Here is a 25,471-nt window from a genome sequence, read left to right as displayed (position 1 = left end):
ACTTCTACACATAATCGTAGATTTTCTTCTCCCCATATTGTGTATTATGTTATTAGAGTTTCTAATACTGAATCAAGTTTGCATCCCCGGAATAAATTCCACTAGGCCATGGTGTATCACTTTCTGAACGTGATATTCACTCATATCATGTTAGAACTTTTGCAACAAAATTTGTAATTCTCTCTTTATCTCTCTCTGCGCTCTCCCTGAGAGGTTTAGGTATCGATACCTACAAAAAAGACTTAGGAAGTTTTCTCCCTTTCCAATGCTCTGGAACAATTTATGGAGAATTATGACTGTGTGGTCTTTGAACGTTTGGTAGAGTTTACCTGTGAAACCATCTGGTGCTGGGAGTGCTTTATGTGGTAACTCCTTGATGGTTTTTTCTATTTCTCCTTGGGAAACAGGTCTACTAAAGGTTTCTGTTTCTAATGAGGTCAACCTTGGTAAACTGCCTTTCCCTAGGATATTGTCCAGTCCATCTAGGCTTTCAAATTTATTTGTATACACCTACAAATAATTCTTTCAAAGAAAACTGTTTCAGTAGTGATTTTTCTCTTTGGTTTCTTATATTTTTGTGCTTTTTCCTTTTTTGATTAAACTAGGTTGGCTTGTTTTGTAAATTACTTTTTTAAAAACTAGAATTTTGATTTATTGATGAGATAGTGTATTTTTCCCTTCTCTAGCTCATTGACGTCTGCTTTTGTATTTATTATTGCCTTCTCTGTATTTCCTCGTGGCTTACTTTGTTGTTCTTTTTCTAGCTTTTTGAGCTGGTAATGAAACTCAAGGATTTTTATTGCTAAAAGAGTTTTTTAAGTTTATATTTACTTAGAGAGCACACACAAGGGGGGGAGGGACAGAGAGAGAGAGAGAGAGAGAGAGAGAGAGAGAGAGAGAGAATCCCAAGCAGGCTCTGTACTGTCAGTGGCTCGATTCCAGAAACCGTGAGATCATGACCTCACATGATCACGTATCAGACGCTCAACCGACTGAGCCACCCAGGTGCCTCTATTGCTAAAAGTTTTTAAGGCTTTGAATATTCTTATTTAAGGCTTGAAGTTCCCCACTGACATTATGTGATGTTTTCATAATTATTTCATAATTTCATAATTATTTCAATAATTATCATTATTTTTCAGAAGTACTTTAATTTTGGTTTCTACTTACCCTGGACTCATGATTTGTTTAGTACTTTTTTAAAAAGTTTCCAGGCTGATGGCTTTAAAATATTTATTAATAATTTTTAATTTTATTGCATTGTGATCAGAGAGTGTTGTTTGTAATATTTCTGTTTTATGATAGGTACTGATGTTTCCTTTGTGATTATTTTTTTAAAACTTCTCCCAAGGTTGAAAAGAAGGTATATTGTCTTTTTCTAGGAGTGAAGTTTGATGAATAACCATCAATTCTGTCATATTGATAGCATTATTTAAGCATTCTATATGTTTACTCCTTGTCTCTTTGGTTTGCTTATGCTAAGAGTGGGGTGTTAATATTTCTTATCAGTCTGGGTTCTTGCCTATGTTTTCTTGCATCTAGTGTATTGATTCATAAAGACAGTTCCTGCACTATTTGGTGCATAGATATGAAAAATGTTTATATCTTCATGGTGAATTATGGCTTTTAGCATTAAAAAAATCACCTGTGTTCCAGTTAATTGATTGCATTTAATGCCTTTTGTCTTGTATCCATTTTCGGTGGTATTGGGATCATGAACCCTGCTTTTTCCTTTTTCTACTGTTAATGATAATTTGAAGTTTTGAGGGTTCTTTGTCTTACAGTAAAGCTATAATTTTATTTGTTCTTTTACACATTATTTATTACTATTTTGGAAAATGTGGTGAGAAATTGGGATTTGGGGAGCCCCAAATTCTCATTGCTGTTTTTTTAAAAAAAATTTTTTTTTAATGTTTATTTTTGAGAGACAGAGAGAGAGACAGAGAGAGACAGAGCACAAGCAGGGTAGGGGCAGAGACAGAGAGCGAGACACGGAATCCGAAGCAGGCTCCAGGCCCTGAGCTGTCAGCAAAGAGCCCGACGCAGGGCTGGAATTCCCGAACTGGGAGATCATGACCTGAGCCAAAGTGGGATGTTTAGCCGACTGGACCATCCAGATGCCCCTCTCGTTGCTGTTTTTAAGTTGGGAGATAATTGGATTTAAAGTTCGTTACTGATGAGCATATTGACCTACATTGATGAAGCAATTGCATCAAAATCCCATGAGGTTCTTGGTGGACTTCTTAGACTCCACTCTATGTAGACTGGATTAGAATCCCTGGAAGTGAGGCCCAGCAGTTTGTATTTCAAGGGACGCCTCAGTGGGTTCTTTGCTCATTAAAGTTTGGGAGTCACTGGTGTAGGCGGGAAAAATGATAAAGTCAGATACGGGAACAATTACGCTTGGTCACAGCACTGCAAAGCTAGAATTTGGGGGACTTCGGGTAACTGATGGGATATTTATGGGCCCCACCATGTCATCATTTAGGTATCCATTCAACAAGAACTTATTGGTCACCAGTAAGTTCTTTTAGGTTCATTTATTTCTTGATGTAAATTATAGCCGTCAGAAAGTTAAAAAAAAATCTCTCCATATATTGTATTTTATACCTTGCTATTAGAGAGGAACAAATGATAATCTGGTATCTGAGATTTAGTAAAACCAAAAGCCTTTTCAGTGTCTGTCGTTATACGCAGTTCAGGCCAATTTCCCATGCCTCGTCTGTCCGCTGGGTTTAGAGCGTTGGCTGCTGTTCCGTGGCCACGTTCCTGGGAACTTGCAAAATGACTCTTCCATCACCAAGTACTTCTTCCTTCTGGGACCCTTGCTTCACTGGCTCCTGTGACCTAGAAATCACATTTCTTCCTTTTCCTTACAAGTTGCGATAACAGAGATCACATCTTATCTGAATTGGTGGTCTTACTGTCTGGATGATCAAGGGCGTCTGGGTGGCTGAGTCGGTGAAGCGTCTAACTTTTTTTTTTTTTAAGTTTTATTTATTTATTTATTTATTTTTGAGAAAGAGAGAGAGAAAATGAACGAGTGGGGGAGGGGCAGAGAGAGGGAGACAGAGAATCCCAGCGGGCTCTGCACTGTCAGCATGGAGCCCAACTGCACCAAACCGTGAGATCATGACCTGAGCCGAAATCAAGAGTCGGACGCTTAACTGACGGAGCCATCTGGGCGCCCTTAAAGCATCTGACTCTTGCTCTTGGCTTAGGTCTTGATCTCAGGGTCATTCAAGCCCTGTGTTGGACTCCACCCTGGCCTTGGAGCCTACTTAAAAAAAACAACAACAAAACTGGATGATCAGACGAACTAATTTGTAAGCAAACGAGTTCACTAAAAGTTTTCAGACAACAGCTAGGATATCACCTTGTTTGGAGTAGATTTAGGTTAGACTCCGTGTATCTTCGCTGTAACGTGGTCGAGCCCATATGAAATTGCCGACACTTGCCCAGAACTGGCAATTTTCCTGGGATGCAGCCTGTCACTTCGGTTCTCTGAAACTTGGCCCTGGGTGTGGTTTAGCTACTGGCTTCCTGTTAGTCGGAATAGGCAGGTAATCACTTTATGCTTTTTGCTTTATTATGGGTGAATTATTTACTTCGACACCTTGTCAGATTTTTAAACAGTTCCTTTTTATGCAACCAAGGGCTCAATGAATTATTTCACACTCGACTGGAAGACCTTGAAGGGAAATCGGCCCAGGCTTGGGTCATCGTTTTTCAAAAACTGGTCTCGCATTTTCGTTGGGAGTTGGGAGTCAACTAGCTTGATCAGCGTGCCTCTCGTGGCAAGCCTGCCTTAGCACTTGAACCCCACTGCCTGCATTCTTCGTTTCTGGAAATGGCCTTGACACTCCCTTTCCTTTTCACGCTCCTTTCCTGAGTGAACGCTCTTACGCTTGGGAAGAATCTTCAGTTGAATTCAACAAATAGCAGTTGTGTCTTTACCGTGTGGCAGACACAGAGCTAAGAGCTTGAGGAATGTGGAAATGGACGCGATGTGCTCCCTGACTGCAAGGAGGTTTTAATCTGGTGGGAGAAGTGGGCGTGTGTGGCTGGAATACTTGGAGGCGTAAAATAGCCGTGACATTGACTTCCCACTGAGCTTTACTCTTGTTGCATAGATTGAACGCCTCCCGCTTCAGGTTGCAAAGCCTGGCGACACAATATATGTTGTAAATAGCATTGCATCTTGGCTATAAATGAACCCAGGGAGAGAGAGAGTGGGGAGAGAGGGGCAGAAAAGGTGGAGTGCAACGTGGACATTTGTTGTGGACATTTGTGGCTGGGCCCCGGAGTGCCGTTCACGTCTGGAAGGGGCAGGCTCTTTTCCCACGTGAGATTTTTGTCTCTGTGACTAAGAACACTTTTGGTGAGCGGGTCTGTGTGCAAACTTGCATTCTGCCCGTGAGCCTGTGTGTTCATGCTTAACTGATTCAACGAGTACATTTCCCCCAACATATTACACCAAATGTACTTAACGGCAATTAGAATGTTTGCCGCCTGCTGTGTGCAAATCTCCCCAGAAAACAAAACTCTCCTAAATGGCAGTATAAGTAATTCTGAAGATTAAAGCCAGTGATTTGCAGAGTGCTTGGTTTGTTTGCTTCCTGCAAATATCAAGATTAACAAAGAAACTCATTGATCCCATTTCGCCTCCTCGAAGCTTGCGCGTGGGCCTGAGGGAGTCCATCCCACGTGGCCGCGCGATTCACATGAAGACTTGCTCGTGCTTTCTTTTACGGCCAAGATGCTGATTCGGGGGGCGTTTCTCTTGGCAAGCGTGTCTCAACAAAACAGATCGGCTTATGTATATTTTTGCAGGAAACGCTCCACCCAGCCCTTCCCCAGCCATGGCCCCCTCGAAGGGTCCGAAGCAAAGCGCGACCCGTTTACGGCTGTTGAAAGGGCAGCTCAGGTCCCAACCCAAGAACGTAGTCTGGTTGTGTGATGTTGGCTGGATCTCAGCCACTCTGGGCAACTGTGAAAACAGGGCCTTGAACAAAACGCTCTTCAAACCTCCCTTCCATTGCTAATGTGGTAATTTGCTCCAGGCCCAATAATTTTGGACCACGGATGGTGTGCCCTGGGCTGAGCCAGGCGCTGGTAAACACGGTCGCAATCGTGAGGCAGAGTCTTTGCCGGTTGGAGCAGAGACGTCTTCTCCAAACACACGTGATGTCCCGGTTCCCTCTGGTTTTTTTGTTTTTTTTTTTAAGTTTATTTATTTATTTTGATAGAGAGAGCACAAGCAGGGGAGAGAAAGAGGGAGAGAGAGAAAGAATCCTAAGCAAGCTCCACACTGTCAGCGCAGAGCCCGATGCGGGGCTGGAACTCACGAACTGTGAGATCGTGGCCTGAACTGACACCAAGCGTCGGATGCTAACTGACTGAGCCACCCGGGGGGCCCCACTCCGTAGCCACCAGCTGCCCATGCCAGCGGCCATTTTAGACAGTTTCTTGGGACAGCGTTACCTCCCCATTCCTTGTCATCCAGACCTTCCTGCCCCCACTGCCATCCCCCCGCTTGGAATTCTCCGATTTCCAACCGTCTGCCCTTCGTCCCCCATCCCAGGTCCTTCCCATTCCTCGCTCCCCACCTGGACCCGATAGATGACTTGCCCATAAGCTGGTAAGTGGCAGACCCAGGATTCAAGGTCAGTCCTGCTCTCTATCTTCGATGCCAAGGGTGGCCCGTGTACCTCTGGCCTCCTCATCAGCTGGGACTTGTTAGAAATGCGGGAGCTTGGCCCTCGCTCCACACCCACTGCATCAAAATACGCTTTTTAACAAGATTCTCTGGTGGTTCACCTACATCGTCGAGTCCAAGAAGCCTGGTCTGAGACCGGCACCCTGACCCAGACTCTCAGTAAGCTCGCAACCACTGAGGCATCCTGGCCGAGTCCCCACTAGCCAGGCGAGGTCGGAGGTGGCCTTCAAATGCCTTGACTTGCACACCTCCTGTGCTTCTCTGGTGGCTGAACCTACGGAGCAGATACCCCGGGGCAGAAAGGCTGTGCTGCCCTACTGTTGTCCAAGCCCGAGGACTTTGCTACATCTAACGTCATTAAAAGCCACCGGGGCAGTGTGGGAAGGTCAGCGGAAAGAACCGTATGTCCAGTAATTTTCAGCCAAGATAAATGCAGCAAAGGGGGTTCCCAAAGGCTGTTGAATAATCGTACGCGGACCGATACGGAGGCAAAGCGCACGAACTCCCGGACTGATGAGTAACCACTCAGCGCTTTCTTCCACCTGCCACACGCATGTTTGCACCCTGGCTGCTTCTCTGCACACCCACAGGCCCACGGCCCTCCTAGCACTAGCCAGGACTGGGAGAGTCTGCTACCCATGACCGGACATCACCCTAAGAAGTCCCAGCGGGAGGTACCCTTCAGCACTCTTCTCGGCATCCGTGCAGATTTCCCTCGCTGGTACTTAAAGGCGGCTACTTGGGGCTGTCTGTGTCTCCAGAAACCCTCCGATATTCCACCCTGAGCAAGCCCCATCGCTGCCAGTAATTTTGCATCTTCTGTAGTCTTGTGCTGTCCCTACCGCCGCACGTCTACCTGGACACAGAGACTGTGCGCGCAGGGAAAAGCTATGGAATTCTCCTGGGCCACCGCCAGCCCCTGTACCTGGAGCAGAAGGAAGACGGATGTCTGGAGCCAACCTCTTCCTTCAGGGAGGCTCCCCGTTCATCAGGACAGAAGACGCAGCCCAGGGGTACCTTCGCAGAGGCTGGGGTCTGCCTCGCGCCCGACCTTTTAAGCCAGCCCCTCTTCTGTGAGGTGTTCACGTGGGAGTGGAATTTCCAATTTAACATCACTTTGCCAAGTGATGGCACCCCTGTAAATATCCGTTTGCACCAGTGTACAAAGTAGAAGATTTTGTGGGGGGTTGCAGACATTTTGCCGCGTATGTATATATTTTTTTATTAGAACCCGTTGGCAGTTACTCATTAAGGCAGTTTTTGAACACAGACCCACACAGATCCAGAGTCAGGGAGTAACATGTCTCAGGACGAGAAGAGTCAGATGTGCCAGGACACTCGTTTTGAGAAAGCCATGACTTCGCCTGCTAGACCTTAACATGCTTCCTGCCTCCCATCAGTCCTGCTGGCAGAATAGGGAACAAGATTCTTTAAGGCTGTAGGCGCACGGGACCAGAGGGACTCATTTGCTGGGGCTGAAGGCCAAGTGAACATTCCTCTTTTTAAACTTGCTTCTCTGCTCTTTCCTTTTCATCCCTTGCTCTGGGAGGAAGCTTTAATTCACCATATCTATTCTTCCCCACACTGCTCCTCGTACAAAACACGACATTGAAATATACAGATGTTGCCTATGAGTTTCTGACGGCCATACCCAATAGATTTTTCAAGTCTTTTTCTAATTTACTTTGTTTTTTTAATTTCTATTTTAAGCTTATTTATTTATTTTGAGAGAGACAGAGAGACACAGCATGAGTAGGGCAGGGGCAGAGAGAGAGGGAAAGATAGGATGCCAAGCAGGCTCTGCACGGTCAACGCAGAGCCCGACATGGGGCTTGAACTCATGAAATCACGAGATCATGACCTGAGCTAAAACCAAGAGTTGGACGCTTAACCGACTGAGCCACCCAGGCGCCCCTAGTGTTTCTAGTTTATTTATTTATTTATTTATTTATTTATTTATTTATTTATTTATTCTTTTTTTTTTCAATGTATGAAGTTTATTGTCAAATTGGTTTCCATACAACACCCAGTGCTCATCCCAAAAGGTGCCCTCCTCAATACCCATCACCCACCCTCCCCTCCCTCCCACACACCCCCCACCCCCATCAACCCTCAGTTTGTTCTCAGTTTTTAAGAGTCTCTTATGCTTTGGCTGTCTTCCACTCTAACCTCTTTTTTTTTTTTTTTTTCCTTCCCCTCCCCTATGGGTTTCTGTTAGTTTCTCAGGATCCACATAAGAGAGAAACCATATGGTATCTGTCTTTCTCTGTATGGCTTATTTCACTTAGCATCACACTCTCCAGTTCCATCCACGTTGCTACAAAGGGCCATATTTCATTCTTTCTCATTGCCACGTAGTACTCCATTGTGTGTATAAACCACAATTTCTTTATCCATTCATCAGTGGATGGACATTTAGGCTCTTTCCATCATTTGGTTATTGTTGAGAGTGCTGCTACAAACATTGGGGTACAAGTGCCCCTATGCATCAGCACTCCTGTATCCCTTGGGTAAATTCCTAGCAGTGCTATTGCTGGGTCATAGGGTAGGTCTATTTTTAATTTTTTGAGGAACCTCCACACTGTCTTCCAGAGTGGCTGCACCAATTTGCATTCCCACCAACAGTGCAAGAGGGTTCCCATTTCTCCACATCCTCTCCAGCATCTATAGTCTCCTGATTTGTTCATTTTGGCCACTCTGACTGGCGTGAGGTGATATCTGAGTGTGGTTTTGATTTGTAGTTCCCTGATGAGGAGCGACGTTGAACATCTTTTCATGTGCCTGTTGGCCATCTGGATGTCTTCTTTAGAGAAGTGTCTATTCATGTTTTCTGCCCATTTCTTCACTGGATTATTTGTTTTTCGGGTGTGGAGTTTAGTGAGCTCTTTATAGATTTTGGATACTAGCCCTTTGTCCGATATGTCATTTGCACATATCTTTTCCCATTCCGTTGGTTGCCTTTTAGTTTTGTTGGTTGTTTCCTTTGCTGTGCAGAAGCTTTTTATCTTCATAAGGTCCCAGTAGTTCATTTTTGCTTTTAATTCCCTTGCCTTTGGGGATGTGTCAAGTAAGATATTGCTGCGGCTGAGGTCCGAGAGGTCTTTTCCTGCTTTCTCCTCTAGGGTTTTGATGGTTTCCTGTCTCACATTCAGGTCCTTTATCCATTTTGAGTTTATTTTTGTGAATGGTGTGAGAAAGTGGTCTAGTTTCATTCTTCTGTATGTTGCTGCCCAGTTCTCCCAGCACCATTTGTTAAAGAGACTGTCTTTTTTCCATTGGATGTTCTTTCCTGCTTTGTCAAAGATTAGTTGGCCATACTTTTGTGGGTCCAATTCTGGAGTCTCTATTCTATTCCATTGGTCTATGTGTCTGTTTTTGTGCCAATTACCATGCTGTCTTGATGATAACAGCTTTGTGGTAGAGGCTAAAGTCTGGGATTGTGGTTCCTCCTGCTCTGGTCTTCTTCTTCAAAATTACTTTGGCTATTCTGGGCCTTTTGTGGTTCCATATGAATTTTAGGATTGCTTGTTCTAGCTTTGAGAAGAATGCTGGTGCAATTTTGATTGGGATTGCATTGAATGTGTAGATAGCTTTGGGTAGTATTGACATTTTGACAATATTTATTTTTCCAATCCATGAGCACAGAATGTTTTTCCATTTCTTTATGTCTTCTTCAATTTCCTTCATAAGCTTTCTATAGTTTTCAGCATACAGATCTTGTACATCTTTGGTTAGATTTATTCCTAGGTATTTTATGCTTCTTGGTGCAATTGTGAATGGGATCAGTTTCTTTATTTGTCTTTCTGTTGCTTCATTACTAGTGTATAAGAATGCAACTGACTTCTGTACATTGATTTTGTATCCTGCAACTTTGCTAAATTCATGTATCAGTTTATTTATTTATTTTTTAATTAAAACAATTTTTTTCAATCTTCATTTATTTTTGAGAGAGAAAGCACAGAGTGCGAGCAGGAGAGGAACAGAGAGAGAGGCAGACACAGAATCCGAGGCAGGCTCCAGGCTCCGAGCCGTCCGCACAGAGCCCAGCGCCGGGCTCGAACCCACGAACCGTGAGATCGTGACCCGAGCCGAAGTCGGACGCTTAACCGACTGAGCCACCCCGTGGCTCTTTTTCTAATTTAAAGAAACTCCACAAACAACAGTTGAATGTATTACTTATAAATTATGTAGATGTATATAGAGCAAAACACAAAGTCCTTCTAAAGCCCCAGACCCAAACCTCACTGTTCTCAACAAAGGTGACCACTCGTGGCTGCTTCCTGTGTCTGTCTGACATTTGCTTATGCGTGGATGTGCCAGGCATGCTCATTTTTAATTTTGCAGGGTGCTGCTAACTTGTTCTTTAAATGATTTTGCCTGCTTATACTCGAACCAGCAGTGTATGAGGGTGTCTTTCCTCACATTTGACAGGACTGTGTAAGATCTGTCTTCAATTTGTTTTCCCAACCCAAAAGATTAAAAAAAAAAAAAGTACTTTGTTACAGCTCTTGGATGCATTTCTTTGATTACTATAGAGATAGATCATCTTTTCATGTATTTATTGGATATTTTTGTTTCCTTTGATTTCTGAGAGAGATGTGGTGAATATCTCTCAGTATGACTGTGGATTTATCTTTTACTTCTTGGATTTTCTTTTCTTTAAATTTTTTTTAATGTTTTTATTTATTTTTGAGGGACAGAGAGACAGAGCATGAGCAGGAGGAGGGGAGAGGGAGAGAGGGAGACACAGAATCTGAAGCAGGCTCCAGGCTCTGAGCTGTCGGCACAGAGCCTGATGCGGGGCTCGAACTCACGAGCTGTGAGATCACAACCTGAGCCAAAGTCAGATGCTTAACTGACTGAGCCACCCGGGCGCCCCATACTTCTTAGGTTTTCAGTACCTTTTGCTTTGCATGTTTTCAAAGCATGCTATCAGGTGCATACATTCATGACCGTTTAATTGTCCTAAATCATACCTTTTATCAAAAAGAAATATTTCTCTGACCCTTGATCCCTTCATGTTTTTTGCCAAGTGACTCTACTTATCTTCTCATTGATTACCTCCTTCTCTTGCCCCACCTTTTCAAAACTTCTTCTTTGTTGCTTTGGAGTAGCTTTCTAAATGTGGTTTCAGGGGCGCCTGAGTAGCTCAGTTGGTTAAGTGTCCCACTCTTGGTTTCCGTTCAGGTCATGATCTCATGGTCTCGTGAGTCTGCGCCCTGTGTTGGGCTCTGAGCTGGCAGTGCAGAGTTGATGAAGGATATGGGGCCAAATTCTAATCCCCAGGGGTTTCTCTTTATATGTGGGGGCTGGGAGATGGTTCTTGCTTGGCTGCCATTGTGATGTGTGGTCTACTGGCCTCGGATGTAGGCAGAGATGCCCTTCTGTTGGACATGTTTATTGCTGATTTCTTGATGGGTCCCTCTGAGCTACGTGAGTTTTCTGGTAAGGGGTGGGGCCTGGTTCAGGTGAGGCCCCCTAATGCCAGAGGCCTCTGGGAAATCGAGAAATCAGATCTGGCAAGTTGCCCACTTTTTTGCCGGGTCTCACCAGCCCTCTGGGTCCAGAGCTCCTCCCAAGTTTAGTTTCAGAGGTCAGCTCGTTCCCTCTAGGGCTCTGCCTATAAGATAAAGTGCCTTGTTCACAGTTTTGACTTGAACTGAAAAACATTAGTTTCTGCCAACCACGTGGTGAGCTGCTAATTTATGTAAGAGATCAAGGAAATACTTTTTGTTATGTTCTTTCTTCAGGATGGGGTAGACAGGGCCCTGCCAAAGATCCACCCTGAGAACTAGTGGGTAGGCCAGAGCTTTGGGGCCTAGGAGAGGAATCGGAGTGTCTGAGCCAAGCCTGAGTACCTTTGGAAGATGTCTCTACCGGGTCATCTGTAGAGCAGATGAGCGGGCTCCGTGAGGACCTGGGGTTGTGATCTGGGCGGTCTGGAATGAATGAGCTTGTTGGGCAGGGAACTTACGCACCCATGTCTTTTCGAGAGCTCAGAACTCGGCCTCTGAGGTCGCATCTTGGCCTTGCTTGCAGGGATGCTGTTCTTTGATTTAGACACATGCCCTGTGCTGTCATGCCTCTTCCCTGCTCAATAATCCTTGACTTCATGGCTTCGCACTGCTGGAGGACTTAGTCTGAATTTTCTAAACTGCCTTCAGAGCAACCTGGTTGACCGTTGGTTTCTTTTCTGCATCCCGGACATGCCCCGAAACCCCGATTTCTGCTTCTTGGCGGTGCACTGTACGTTTTCTCTCCTCCGTTTTTACACATGCTGTTCATTTTGTTTTGCTCAGAGAATTTTGCCCTTTGTCCCGTCTCTCCCTTCACCGGTCCTCACCTGGAAATTACCTACTAATGCTTCTTGGTGAGGGCACATTTTCTCTCCGCTGCAAAACCTTCCCTGGGTCTGGGTGGGACCCCCATCTGTCTCCTTGAAGGCAGAGATCTCGGACCATCCTGAGCAAACTTCCCTTGTGACATGTAGCATTCCGTAATCGTAGTTACGATTTACCTAGCTTTTTCTCTTATGGGGCTGTGAACTTTTCCAGGGTAACAGTGAGGTTTTTAAAAAACTTTCTGTATCTTCAACACTTTGCTTGTCCATAATCGATGTCCAATATGTGCAAATGTCACCATCAACCTGTTGTTTCCAGGTGATCTAGATACACTGGTCCTAGGGGTGTGGGAATAAAAGAACAAGTGCTTTGTTTTTTTGTTTTTAAGAGAGACACAAGATCCATGTCAAAATTGAGGGATGGGCGCTGTCTTCCATCTATCATAAAATATTTGGAGTTACACAAAGTCATCATCCTCAGGCGGGAGAGCTTTCTCTCCAGTGATCTGACGTGGCATCTTCAAACAGGTGTAGGAGGTACCCTGGGAGGAGACTCAGTCTTCCTACAAGTCTAGGGTCTTCATTAAATCTGTAGGATTCCAGAACTGGGCATTCCATATAACCTCTTTTTGCCACACATGACTAGATGCCTTTTTTCTGTTTATTAATGTATCTTACAAATACTTTCTGAGCATCTGGGATGAGCCCTTCCTGTGTGCTGGAAATGTATCAGCCGAAGAGATGTGGTCCCTGATCTCATGAAACCTACTGGCCAGTGATGGGAAGGGTAAGGGTTGGGGCCTTCAGCTGCATGGACAGATTTATTATTACCACTGTGCCTCGTGTACCGTTTTCTATAGCTCCCTTGCTGGCCCAAGATAGGAGGAATTGAGTCAATGCGTTATAGGTCTCCAAGTTAGCATAAGATCTTACCCGTGGGTTTTTTTTTTTTTAATGTTTATTTATTTTTGAGACAGAGAGAGACAGAGCATGAACGGGGGAGGGGCAGAGAGAGAGGGAGACACAGAATCGGAAGCAGGCTCCAGGCTCTGAGCCATCAGCCCAGAGTCCAACGCGGGGCTCGAACTCACGGGCCTCGAGATCGTGACCTGAGCTGAAGTCGGACGCTTAACCGACTGAGCCACCCAGGCGCCCCACCCGTGGGGTTTTAGAAAGGAAGGCATTACCTGGAGGAAGGTTGAAAACTGTGAAAATTACCTGTTATTAACATGTCTGAGAGATGGTACAAGGTGACAGGGAACATTCTATAGGATATCGAGAAACCACTGGGAAAGGCATTTAAACAGGAATGAAGTTTCTTTTCATGCCCTTCTAGTCCGGAGCAGAAGTATGTCCTAGTGCAGAAGTCATGGGGTTGTTTGATCAATCGTTATTAATGGGCTAGACTAGCTGCCTGGCAGGCTCAGTTGGATGGCTCAGTTTCTTTGTAAAAGAAACCCATGCTGGGGCTCTCATCTCGTGCAGCATTATCATCATTGTAAATGGGCAGTTCCCATCACCTTAAGAAATTGGCAGATGGCTGGAGCTAACGCCGCCACTTAAACAAAATTACAGTTATTTCATATTTAAGTTTCTCTTGCCCTTTCAAAGCTATGTGTTGACTAACAGAGGAAGGCTTACAATCGCAGTGATCGGTTTTATGTTTATTATACCTTTATGGTATAAACCCCTTATTATATAAGGCCCTCTTGGAAAAGCTTCTGGGTAGAGAAAAAAGGTGGAGGTCCATTTCAGTCGGTAGGCATGCTTGCTTTCTAGAATGGATAACGTGAGATCAGGCCACATGATTCTTTTCCCCCATCTGCATTTCAACAGGTGGAACAGTTGTGATGTTGGTTTTGACTCAAGACTTCTGTCTCCGATTGTGGCCTCAGAAGGCCTGTTGTGGGGATGACATGGTTGTTTCTTATTCATGCCAACTGACGTCATGCTCTCGTGTGAAAATCCAAGAGCTTGTAGTCCGGCATTGCGACTCCCTTTAATTCTGCAATATGGCTCAGTCATTCGTGTGTTAATCTAAACTGATGTGTTTTTCTGTGTTACATTTGCTCACTCTAAAAAATAAGAGCAGGAAATGTACAAAGAAGCAAGAAAAAGTTATTGACAATTCCACCACATAGAGGCAAAATGACATCTCATTATTGTTTTGAGTCTTTTTTATTACTCGTGATGGTCTGCCTATTTTCATATGCGTGGTGTTTATTTCTTTGGTTCTCTGAATTGTCTGTTCATGTTTTTTGTTTATTTGTCTGCGTTCTTTGGGCCCTCATTATCTTCTCCCCTTGTAATTGCTGTGAATTTTGCGGGGGGGGGGGTAGTTTGCTGTTTCAATTTTATTTTCGTGATCAGAAGTTTGCAAATATTATCAAACTATTGGAGATTCTTCGATATCCGGAGTTTGCATGAATATTCCCTCACATTTTTATGTTGCTTTCCTTTTATTTTGAGTTCTGCACTCAGCCAGTTTGTTTATTTAAAATGTTCTTTTTGGGGGCGCCTGACTGGCTCATTCGGAGGAGCGTTCTAGTCTTGATCTTGGGGGTCGTGAGTTCGAGGCCCACGTTGGGTGTAGAATTACTTAAGTAAGTAAATAAACTTAAAAAAAAATAAAATTTACTTTTAGTTTGTTCGTAGGGGGGACTCTCACTGTTTCACCCAACAAAGAGTGAGTAGCCCTAACATCATTTATTGTGGAAACTTCTCGGCATAAATTCTCCAAGATCGGATCTGTTTCTAGCATCTTACCTCTGTTTCACATGTCCATCATCTGGTTCTTGATTAGATGCTATTCACTTGACATTGACTCCCCTCAACCGTTTTGTTATTTATTCTCGCCTGTTTATTCTTTCCGGTCAGTGTTGGGATTATTTGTCAAGTGGTAAAGTTAGTTCTATAGAAATCTTTGAAAAAGTAACATTTGTAGTATTTCTAACTTATGAAAGTAACGCATATTTGTATAGAAGGTTGGAGGTTACCGTTAAATGTCAAGGAATAAGCACGTTAAAAAAGAGCATTCAAGCAAAGGAAATTGGAAGGAGGGTGGGGCAAGGAGTGATTAGCCAAAGGAAGGATTGTTTCAGACAAGGCCACCTTCCCTTAGTGGGGATGGCTGGGGGTCTTTTTCGGTGGGTTTACCTCACTTTGCTCTGTGAGGGATGGAGAAGGGCTCCTGTGACCAATGACCTCATCAGAGCCAACCAGAAAATTCCTGACTGACTAGTGAAGACAACATTTCTGGGGGAGGCGGAAACTGCAGTTAGGTTAGATGTTCGGCCCCAGTTTGGTGACTTGGCTTAGCATTAGTGACGTCATCATGCCTGTGGCTTTGTTTAGTAGACAAAAGCCAAGACATATGTCTCTGCTCAGACCCTCCTGGAGAAACGGTTTTGTTTTTCAGAGGCTAAGACAAAGGTCGTTGGAGTCAGGTAGATCTGGGTTTGAAGTCCAGCTCTGCCTACTATTCACTTGCCTCTGGTCTCAGTTTACTCATCAGTACAATGGGTATACCTACATTCCTGGCTTACCGTGAAAAGTAATGGGATAATGCGTACACTGGAAGGTTCTTGGCCCAACGCACGGCTGCAGAAGCTGGGCTCACACACGTGTGTGTGTTTGCGGGATGGGGGGGGGTCACCTTTTGTTACTCATCCTGCATTGCCCTCTCGGAGCAGAGGGCCAGCCCAGCGCTTCTCAGGTGATGGCCAAGGGCACGAGAACCCCTGGAGGCTCACGCTTGGACCCGCAATAGCCCCTCACCTTGTTCGGAAAGTCAAAGCCGATCGTGTGGCCGCGCCCAGATCCCGTGGGTGGGGAGATAGACTTGGCCTCTTCAGTGAGAAAAACCTCCTGGAAGAAGTCACTTGGCAAAGGAGCCACGCACACGGAGGGGTGAAGGGTTAATGCCTTTTGCCACACAACATAAACAGAATCTGCTGAAGCCTCTGGCGGTTCCGGGAGGGAGAAGGCGTTTTCGGATTGAGTAAGATAAGCAGCATCAGGTTAACACTAAGCTGAGGCTGGGGGTGGGGGGGTGGGGCTGGTGTGTCGGATTTGAGTCCCATGGTGGAGGGCCTGCCCTTGGGGATGGCTTTCTGTGTGGAGGTACCATAGCACCAAGGACGGAAGGGTGGCCCAGATGCAGGAATGAACAGAAGTGTTTTTGTGGTCAGTGTCTCTGAAAAGGCAGGCTGGACTGGCCAGTTTGACCAGAGCAAGGAAAGGAAAGGAAAGGAAAAGTCGTCCATTGGGTAATATGTTTCTCACTGCCTCACTGAAGTTCTAGAAGACAACTTTGGCCCCAGATTGGAGCTCCGGGAGGGGCTGGGGTGGGAGAGTGAGGCTTCGGCTGAGTGCAGAGCCTTTTTAGGGTCCTTCCGTTTCTCTGAAGGATCAGATTGCCCACATTTTGGATCTGCTGGGCCTTGGAACAAGGCTATTTATTATTTCCAGTTGGGATCATTTCCTAATGCGTTTTGGCCTCCTGTGGCCATGGGGGGGGGGGGTCCCCGTTCATCGCACTCCCCTTCGGAAGGTTATGGGATAAATACCATGTGTGAATAACTTAGGCAGCATTTCTTGTGCCTTAAGTGCACTGAGGTTTTCTTAGCTCTGGCCTGAAACTGTCTGCATTAATTTACCCTTAATTGCTTTTAGAAATTCTGTTCCTGAGCCATTGCTTAATAAAACTCCAGGGTTTTTCTTTTCTTTTTCTGTTCTCGTCAGTTGGCTACAACAAGATTAGCTTCCTCATGCCCGGAGAGATCCATCTGTTGAGCTGAGAGTCTGAAGGATGCCCCTCCCCACCCTTCCCTTCCTCCCCCCCCACCTCCATCATCCTCTCCACCCTCCCCCCACCCCCCATGTGTGGCTCCTCCCTTCCCTTCTAGAAAAAGCATGCTGCACAAAGCAGGGACCCGTGGTCAGAGTTGAGGGTTAAAGAAGATGAATCAACCCTTTTCACTTACGAAACAAAACAAAACCTTCCAAAGATAAAGAGACACAGGTAGGGGGTGCCCATGTCATGACCTCCTGCCATATCTTGAAACTGTCATATCTGCCACCTGGCCAAGGACGCTGAGTCTCAGACCTTGTCCTTGGAAAAGCAACTCTTCAGGACTCGGAGAAAGAGATGTCCCAGGAAGCCTGGGAGATTCCATGGTACCTGTAGGTAATCAGCTCAAGAATCAAAAATGGCTTCGGGAATATTCCAAGAGAAATGTTTGTAGGAACCAGGCTGGCAGGGGAGGCCTAGAGCTTTGTTGATCCTTTGGTGCTTGAAAACAGGGTGTGGGCGGGGCACTGGCCTGTCACTGACGACTGTGCCCTCTGGCCATGTGCCCTGGGTTCTACCCTTCCTCTGTGCTTCTGTGGGAAGCCCACAAAAGGTGTGAATTCTCGTCCCAGGGAAAAAAAAAAATTCCTACGCCCACCACATCTCGCATTCAATTTGGGAGGCTTTTCCTGGGGGGCTCTGTGGACCCCCAGGATGGGACCCCGTCTCAGGCATAGAGCAGGCTGCATCTCGATTCATGAAAATCGCCCCAGTGTGACTGATCTGCGGGAGGCACAGGAACTCAGATGCTGAAGTAGGCAGTTCGTCCCAGAGCCTGGCTGCGTAGGAACCGAGCTAATGAGGTGTGGAGCTCCTTCCTGGATGAAGTGCCGAGCTCAACTTGAGGAAATTAAACCACTCAGCAAAGTGTGCCTTCTCCCTGGTAATGAGCGGTCCAGTAGAGGGGCCTCGTGCATCCCGGTGGCTCAGCCCCCTGTCTTGTTTTGCAAGGTTTGCTGTTGCTAAAAATGATAGCGCTCTTTCCGTGGATTATAGGAGAGGCTTGATGAGGAAGGGAGAAAGAGAGGGGCTGTCGGCCTGGTTAATGCACTTGACCTAAACAGGCTTTCGGAATTTGAGTTCTGATTAGTAAATCAAAGGAGACAGCAGGCAGTCGAGTTCAGGGTGGTGTCTTTTTTAAGTGTTGAGGTGCCATCACTGATGTTATAATTCGGGAGACGATAAGTGATGTCTTTGATCATAAAAAGAGCAGAGAGAAGAAATAGGAAAGGTAGGAGGGTTTTCACGGGTTCGTGCAGTAACCATTTATCTGCCAAGGACTGGGCTGGGCTCTGGGGAAACAAAGGGAGCCCAGCTGCCCCGAAGTGGGAGAGAAGAGAGTGAAGGGCATCAGGATGGCAATTTGCAGAGGGGGAGAACGCAACAGAGGACAGGGACCTCACATCAGGCCAGGACGTGCCTGGGGTGGGGCTGGAGGGGAGGGGCGTGTTAGGTCCAAGGAAAGGCGCTTTAGGCAGAGGGGAAAGAGTGTGCATTGAGAGAGGGCATTCCTGGTTGCGGGAAGTATGGCTGCTCCACGGTAACTGGGGGCACGAGGTAGGAGCTGAGGTTGGAAGGATGAGCTGGGGCTGAACTGGGTGCCAAACAAAGGAGTTTAAACCTGACTCTGAAAACAACGGAGAAGGCGAGGAGATAGTTACAGGGGGAGGGTGTCCTGATCCCATTTGCATTTTAGGAAGGTCATGCTGGGGGCACCTAGGTGGCTCAGCGTGGGCCTCTTGATCCCCAGGTTGTAAGTTCGAGCCCCGTGTTGAGTAGAGATCACTTAAAAATATAATATTAAAAAGAAAGAACATGCTGGCAGCAGTGTGGTGGATAGAGTGAGGCTGAGCTGTAGAGGGGGCCGGCTGGAAGCAGGGCTCCAGTAAGTGGCTTTCGGTGACATCCAGGAGGGAAGCGTTGAGACGTGGAGCCAGGGCAGTGCAAATGGCGGCGGGGAGAGGGGCGAGTGTCACAAAGAGAACCTCAAGATGGCAGAATCTTCAGGATTCGGTGACCGGCCAGATGAGGTGAATGGGTCGTGATTCTAATGTGCCTCCCGAGAAGAGAGGGCGGTCCCCTGCGATGGAGACAGGAAGGCACAGACAGAGCGGGTGTCAGGTTTAGGCGTGCTGACCTTGGGCTTGCGAGGCGTCCAGGTGGCCACGTCCAGTGGGAAGCTGTTGCTTAAGCCGAGGTCCAGGCTAGTGATGCGGGTTTGGAAATTGCAGGGCGTGACAGTTGGAGCCATAGATTAGGAAGAGGTCGCCTAGTTAGAGTCAGCCAAGGGCAGAGAAGGAGCCTTGAGGAATTTGGGGATTTGGAGCGGGAACAGAAAGGGCAACCCGGGAAAAAGAACAGGGGGCTGGGGCCGATCAGGTGGGAGAGAGAGTGGAGGTGTGACTCCGGGAACCCTGGGTGTGCCAGCACCCAAGAGTGAGTCACATTTATATGAGGTGAGAGGCAACAACGTTAAATCCTGCAGCAATGATGGTCGGGAGGTATCTGCTGATTCCGGCCACACGGATGTCATTGGAAACTAACAAGAGCGGTTTTTGTGCGAGAGGGTAACTTGAGGCCAAAGGATGAGAGTGGAGTGAGGAACCAATGGGAGACATGGGAGACGGAAGGAGACAAGGAGAAGAAAGACATCAATGAAAGCTGTGGGAGAGACCCACATTGTATTTAAATGGGAGAGACCTGAGCGTCTGGCTTCCTGACTCTGCTTCCTCCGGGGGAGGAGGGACAGAGGGTCCTTACATGTGCGTGGCTTCTCTCATCCGCACCTGCAGAGGAGCCACGATGCGGAGCTTGATCAGGATGGGGGCCCAGGGTCTGCCCGGTTGCCAGGGGATGCTGACCGACGCTGATGCTACAGGCCCGTGACCACTTTTGGAAATTCCTGCCGATGGCCTTGATGGCCTTGATTTCCTCGGTGGATTAAGAGGCACGCTTCCCTGCAGGAGGGAGATGAGCCAGAGGGGAGACTGGTAAAAGCAGAGAGCAGTGGGGAGGCAGGGGAGGGTTGGAGGCTTTGACCTGCCTTCCAGAGAAGCTTCAGGGCAGGTCCTCTGAGGGCCGTGAAGACTGGAAACCTCGGATTTGTCTTGTCATCAGCTGCAGGTGTGAGACGTTCTCTCTTTATCTGTCTCTATCATTATATCAAATATCATTATATTTACAGATGGATGGAGAGAGAGAGAGAGAAAGGGGGGGAAGGGAGAGCTAAAGAGAGAACGAGAAACATTTATTTAAAGGAATTTGGCATACGTGATTGTGAAGGCTGGCATATCCAAAAACCTGCAGGGCTCACCTGCAGCTCGGAGACCCAGGGAGGAACTCATGTTGCAGCAAGGATCCAAAGGCAGTCTGCTGTCCGAATTCCCTTTCCCCCGGGGGGACCTCAGTCTTTTTTTTCTCTTCAAACCTTCCAACTGATGGGATGAGGCCCACCCACATTATGGAGAGTAATCTGCTTTAACCCAGGCCTACTGATCTACATGTCAGTCTCATCCAGAAAAAAAAGTACCTTCAGAAACCTCTAGAATAACGTGTGGCCAAAAGACCACGGCCTAGCCAAGTTGACCCATAAAACTGAGCATTAGAAGCAGTTAGATGTGCTTTGCGATCTGACTTCATCATCTGGCCCCCCCGTCCACAGTTGGCCGGGGAGAGGAGGGAGCAGTTTGTCTCCTTGCTGGACGGAAAGTGAAGTTGCCGTTGTTGATGTGACACAGGAAGTGAGTGGAACGTTCTGAAGTTCCGTGTCAGTTGGCAGGTGTAGTGTCAACGTTCATGGCCTTTTCCGGGCTCAGGAGCTTGGGAATTTTTGCAGTAGGGCTTCCAAGGAGGAGTCCCATTTCTGTTCTTGATTGCCCATAACCCATGGGTTGGCATAGCTAAGATTGGCACACGCGAGCCATGTCTTTGGTTAAGGATGTGCCTTCAGCGTTTACGGACTCACGGAATTCAGGCAGCGGCAAAGAGGTGACCGTCTGACGCATTTGCCTTTTCCTTTCTGATTACCTCTATCTGGCAAGTGGGCACCACTATTTGGAAAATGAATCCCCTTGCTAAGTGGCTGGGCCACAGCAATGCATTCTTGGGGATGGGGCCCTTTTGCCTCTCAGTTGGAGATGGCGGGGTCTGCTGTGGATCAAGGAGGGTGAGCCCAGGCCAAGGAAGCGTGTGGCCATCCAGGTCCTGGGAGCTGGTGTGCTCGTTCCGGAAGCCCAGGGGATGGTAGTACACGGGTACGTTCCAGGCTTTCTCTCGTACGTAAAGCGCATTCAGAAACTGAAAGGTAGGGACGCCTGGGGGGCTCAGTCGGTGAAGCGTCTGACTCTTGGTTTCGGCTCAGGTCATGATCTCACGGTTTGCGGGTTCGAGCCCTGCGTCGGGCTCTGCGCTGACAGCTACGAGCCTGCTTGGGATTGTCTCCCTCTCTCTCTGCCCCTCATCTCTCTCTTTCTGTCTCTCAGACAGAAATAAATAAACATTAAAAAAAAAAAAAAAAGAAATAGAAAGGTAGACACTCCAGGACCCGGACCCTCCATTTTGACGTGGATCTGAGGTCGGGCAGCCATAGAGGAGGAGGCCTCACCTGCCACCACTACCCACAGCAGTGGAAGGAGCGGATGGGAAGATGTGTCTGCCCCAAGCCTGTGGCTGCTTGGGGTCAGTCGAGGTGGTGTTTCCTGACTCAAACTACCTATTCCGTTTGATTCCCCCCTCTTTCCTCCCTCTGGTTTCGCTCTGGGCTGCCGACACTGAGAGGGCATGGGCTCCATGTCCACTGTAAAGAACCTTTATTAATTGGCCTTTCTGACCCTATGCATGTGTCTGGTGCACTTGGGAAATGAAAATGAATCACCCTGGTAGGAATTTGCAGAGCCGGCTGTGACCCTGTGGTTCCAAGCCCTGGCTCCCCACTGCTCCGTCTGTGAACAACCTTAGCTAGATTCTTCTGGAAGGCCCCGGAAGGGAAACAGAAGGGACCCTCGTCAACCGTTCGGCATTTAGCGTTTACCGCACTGCATTCCAAGCTGCCTTGTTCTAAGTGTTGAACGTGTTTTAGCTGCAAACCCCAGGACTCTTGGCTACTGACGGCAGGATTGGGGCCCGGGCAGTGCTCGGTCACGGGTCCCCACACCCTAGTGAGACGCCCCAGAGCCAGAGCTCAGGGTAAGCAGCCAGGAAGGCCCAGCAGATTGGCCACGAGGTGACCATCCGTGTGAGCTGAGTGACGGGAGAGATTGGGTAGGCCCTGGAAGGGGAGCCCTCACCTTAGGACCCGAGGGATTAATGCCCAAGTGGGACCAGAGATAAGGAGTAGAGCCTGAGTGCAGGCCCTGTGGGCGCCTGCCCTGAACTGGCCCCGTGTGCTATCCCGTGTTTGGAAGAGTCAAGACATCAGATGAAGAAGTTCCCTTCCAGGCACCCTTGCTGCTGTCTTCAGGCAGCTTGTGCGACTCAGGGCAAGTGACTTCACCTCTCTGGGCCCCCAGTTTCCTCCTCTGTGAAATGGGGATGATAATACCGCCTACCTCAGAAGGTTGCTGTGAGGGTTAAATGAGACAGAACAGTACATAGAAGCTTCCAGAAACTTCCGACTCACAGCCTGCACTTGTATAAATGTTGGCTAGCATCACCGTCATCCTCGTCTGTAAGGTCCTGAGATCTCCTGGCCCACGTTGCATCTCCATTCTCTTACAGCAGTGCAGTGGGGATGTTGTAGGGTCATTTTGTTGCCAGGTTGGCAAACTGGGTCACAAGCGTCACTTGGCCCCTCTGATCTGTGTACCACGTGGGGCTCACGTAAGTTGTCCTTAAAAGGAGGTCCTGGCACGGGCAGCTCCTTGGGCTTCATTTCCTGCTTGGAGGCCTGGTGGTTTCCGAAGTGGCCAGTTCTCTTCAGCTCTCTTCTCCTCGCTCAGCATCAACCAAGGGAGGTCGTGGATACTTTTGGTGTTAAATGAAGTCAATGCCGGGGCGCCTGGGTGGCTCGGTCGGTTAAGCGGCCGACTTCGGCTCAGGTCATGATCTCGCAGTCCGTGAGTTCGAGCCTCGCGTGGGGCCCTGTGCTGACAGCTCAGAGCCTGGAGCCTGTTTCAGATTCTGTGTCTCCCTCGCTCTGACCCTCCCCCGTTCATGCTCTGTCTCTGTCTCAAAAATAAATAAACGTTAAAAAAAAAATTAAAAAAAAAATGAAGTCAATGCCAATGGCTCTGCTGTGAGGGCGCCGAGAGAAGGGGAGACAGTTATCCTCGGGGAGCTACCAAGTTCAAGGGAGTATCCCAGGCATGTGGAGAGATGGACAGACAGACGTAAGGATTGATAGAAGGTGTCTGACAGATCTCACGAGGTTGGTTGTTTGTCTCTGCTGGCTCTTCTCTGTGAGATCGGCTTTCCAGGGACTGTTCTCCTCGTAGCCCTCGGAGCAGAGGGCTGGGCTTGAGTTGCTTTGTAGCCTCTCTACGGGGCTTTAAGTGTTTATTGACAATTATCCAGACTTCTTAATGGGCGCCTGGGTGGCTCCGTCGGTGAAGCGGCCGACTTCGGCTCAGGTCACGATCTCACGGTTCGTGGATTCGAGCCCCGAGTCGGGCTCTGGGCTGGCAGCTCGAAGCCTGGAGCCTGCTTCGGATTCTGTGTCTCCCTCTCTCTCTCTCTCTCTCTGCCCCTCCTCCCCCCACGCTCTGTCTCTCTGTCTCTCAAAAAGAAAAAAAAGAAAAAAAAGAAGAAAGTTATCCAGACTTTAAGACAGCTTGCCTGCCAACCATCTTCTTTAAGACAAGATTGTTTCTTGCTCACTGACCCGTTTCTGAAAGGAGGCCTGTGATTTCTGGGACCCAGTTCCGAGCCCGTGTTGCTAGAGGAAGCCCACAGGATGCCCCCCCCGGCTGTGGATTTGGAAGTACTTGGCAGTTGCTGTGGCATAGCATCCTCTGCTCATTCCTGGGTGCCTCGCAGATCCCGAATCCGTTCTTTTATCCTCCTAAACCTTCCAGGCTACTCCTACCTGGGTTTTGCAGCTGGAAGGCCATCGGGGCGGCAGGAAACACGTCGGGTTCTGTGTGTTCCACTGTGTACAGACGGGGGCGGGAAGCCAAGCTCTGAAACCGACCTCTCCTTCCCCGAGTCGGCCTGCCCTGCCACCCCGGCCACCCCCGAGAGCACTGTGCACGCCACCGAGGCAACTGGGCGCTCAGCACCTTCTGCCTCCTCGGCTCTGCGGGGACTCGGGAGGGAACGCTTGGCTGTGGGTCATCAGGCCACAGCGGGAATTCAGTGTCAAGTCCTACGGGCAGGAGCCGTTCTTTCTCTCTGCATTTCTACGGCCAGTGAGCCTCTCTCCCGGCAGCAACCATCCTTCATCTTCCGCCCTGTCTGGCCCCGGGGGTGTGATTGTAAGTAACGTGTGTATGAGTCAGCACCTACTCCTCAGTGCTTAAAAGCCTCAGTGAATAAATAAATACACTTAAAAAAAAAAAAAAAGACCAAGGAAAGAACTCTGATTTTTATGACAGTGACTGTATTCATCTCGTCTGCCCATTGGGAAAGCCTGAGGACATGAGGCCCAGGAGAGGTGCACTGTCAGCTGGGCAAGGATAGAGACCCGGGTGGCCACGCTGGGGAGGAGACTCCTGGGTGGGTCCTGCAAGGAGGGTCTGGGCTGCGTGAAAACTCTGGAAGCCTGGCCCATGCGTTGGGGAGCATACAGAAGGGAACGGAGGAGCCGAAAGGGGGGGTGGGGGGGGCAGCCGGGCAGACTGGGTCCTTCCATCAGTTGGTACATTGCATTGTCACGGGGCTCTCAGATGACCCTTGTGAGGTCTCAGGCAAGCACCACAGCTAGGTGTGGTGCAGATTATTTTGACAGTTTTAGAGGTGAAGACCTATGAACAGTGTACCCCGTGTGTGACGGAGCGCTTTCTCATTTTTGAAATCCCTGTCCCCCCCCCCCCCCATCCACCGTGATTTACCAAATGGCCACCTTGGCCCATGAAGGGGCAGGGTGGGGGCTTTGAGGCTCCCCCATTTCCCACTTTACCCTGGGGGCGGGAGTTGCCTGCTCTAGCCGAGAGGCTTGACTCAGAACTCAGTCCTGATTGCATCATGACCCCGTTGCCTGTGGGTGGGAGAAGAAGGTGCTGGGACACTGCAGTCTGGTCTTTCTGCTTCTGCGTTCCAAGCGCCAGAAGCTGTTAAAAACCAAGGACCAAAGACACTTAAGCCCTGGGGCTGAGCGCTGGGAATAGGTGGGCGCGTCCGGAATGTGTGCTCACAGGGACGGGCTGGTGAGTAAGCTGCCCAGGTTGGTCGAGGGGGCTCGGAGGGACCTTCTGGGGTGCCCTCCTCCCTCGGATCCCCGTGCAGCAAATGAGATGATTCCCGCCGACTGCCCGGGAGCCCGTCAATAACCATTCTAATCTCCCTGGCAGCCCCAGAAGTGAAGTTACAGCGACGTGGTAAAAATGAGGCTGCATGATCAATGGATCCCTGGACGTTCTCCAGGAGACACAAATGTATCTTGTAACAAAACTTTATTTTCTTCCGA

The 25,471-nt window shown here is 48.1% G+C and overlaps 1 protein-coding gene across 3 annotated transcripts in view; it reads left to right on the top strand.

Annotated features, from left to right (window-relative positions):
• GALNT17 (polypeptide N-acetylgalactosaminyltransferase 17) overlaps nucleotides 1-25,471 on the top strand; it is a 439,855-nt gene that overhangs the window by 175,074 nt on the left and 239,310 nt on the right. Inside the window, exon 1 of one of the 3 annotated variants that reach the window (XM_053213856.1) lies at nucleotides 20,697-20,898. The exons of the other annotated variants lie outside the window; for them this stretch is intronic. Coding sequence (XP_053069831.1) covers nucleotides 20,849-20,898 — 50 coding nt within the window. The 5' untranslated portion in view covers nucleotides 20,697-20,848. Of the gene's footprint in view, nucleotides 1-20,696; nucleotides 20,899-25,471 lie in introns of those variants that run through there. 3 annotated transcript variants of the gene reach the window in all.

This window comes from Acinonyx jubatus, chromosome E3 (assembly GCF_027475565.1).
Source record: "Acinonyx jubatus isolate Ajub_Pintada_27869175 chromosome E3, VMU_Ajub_asm_v1.0, whole genome shotgun sequence".
Classification (NCBI taxonomy): domain Eukaryota; kingdom Metazoa; phylum Chordata; class Mammalia; order Carnivora; family Felidae; genus Acinonyx; species Acinonyx jubatus.
Note: the sequence above shows the minus strand (reverse complement) of the source record. Positions and strands in the feature narration are given on the sequence as shown.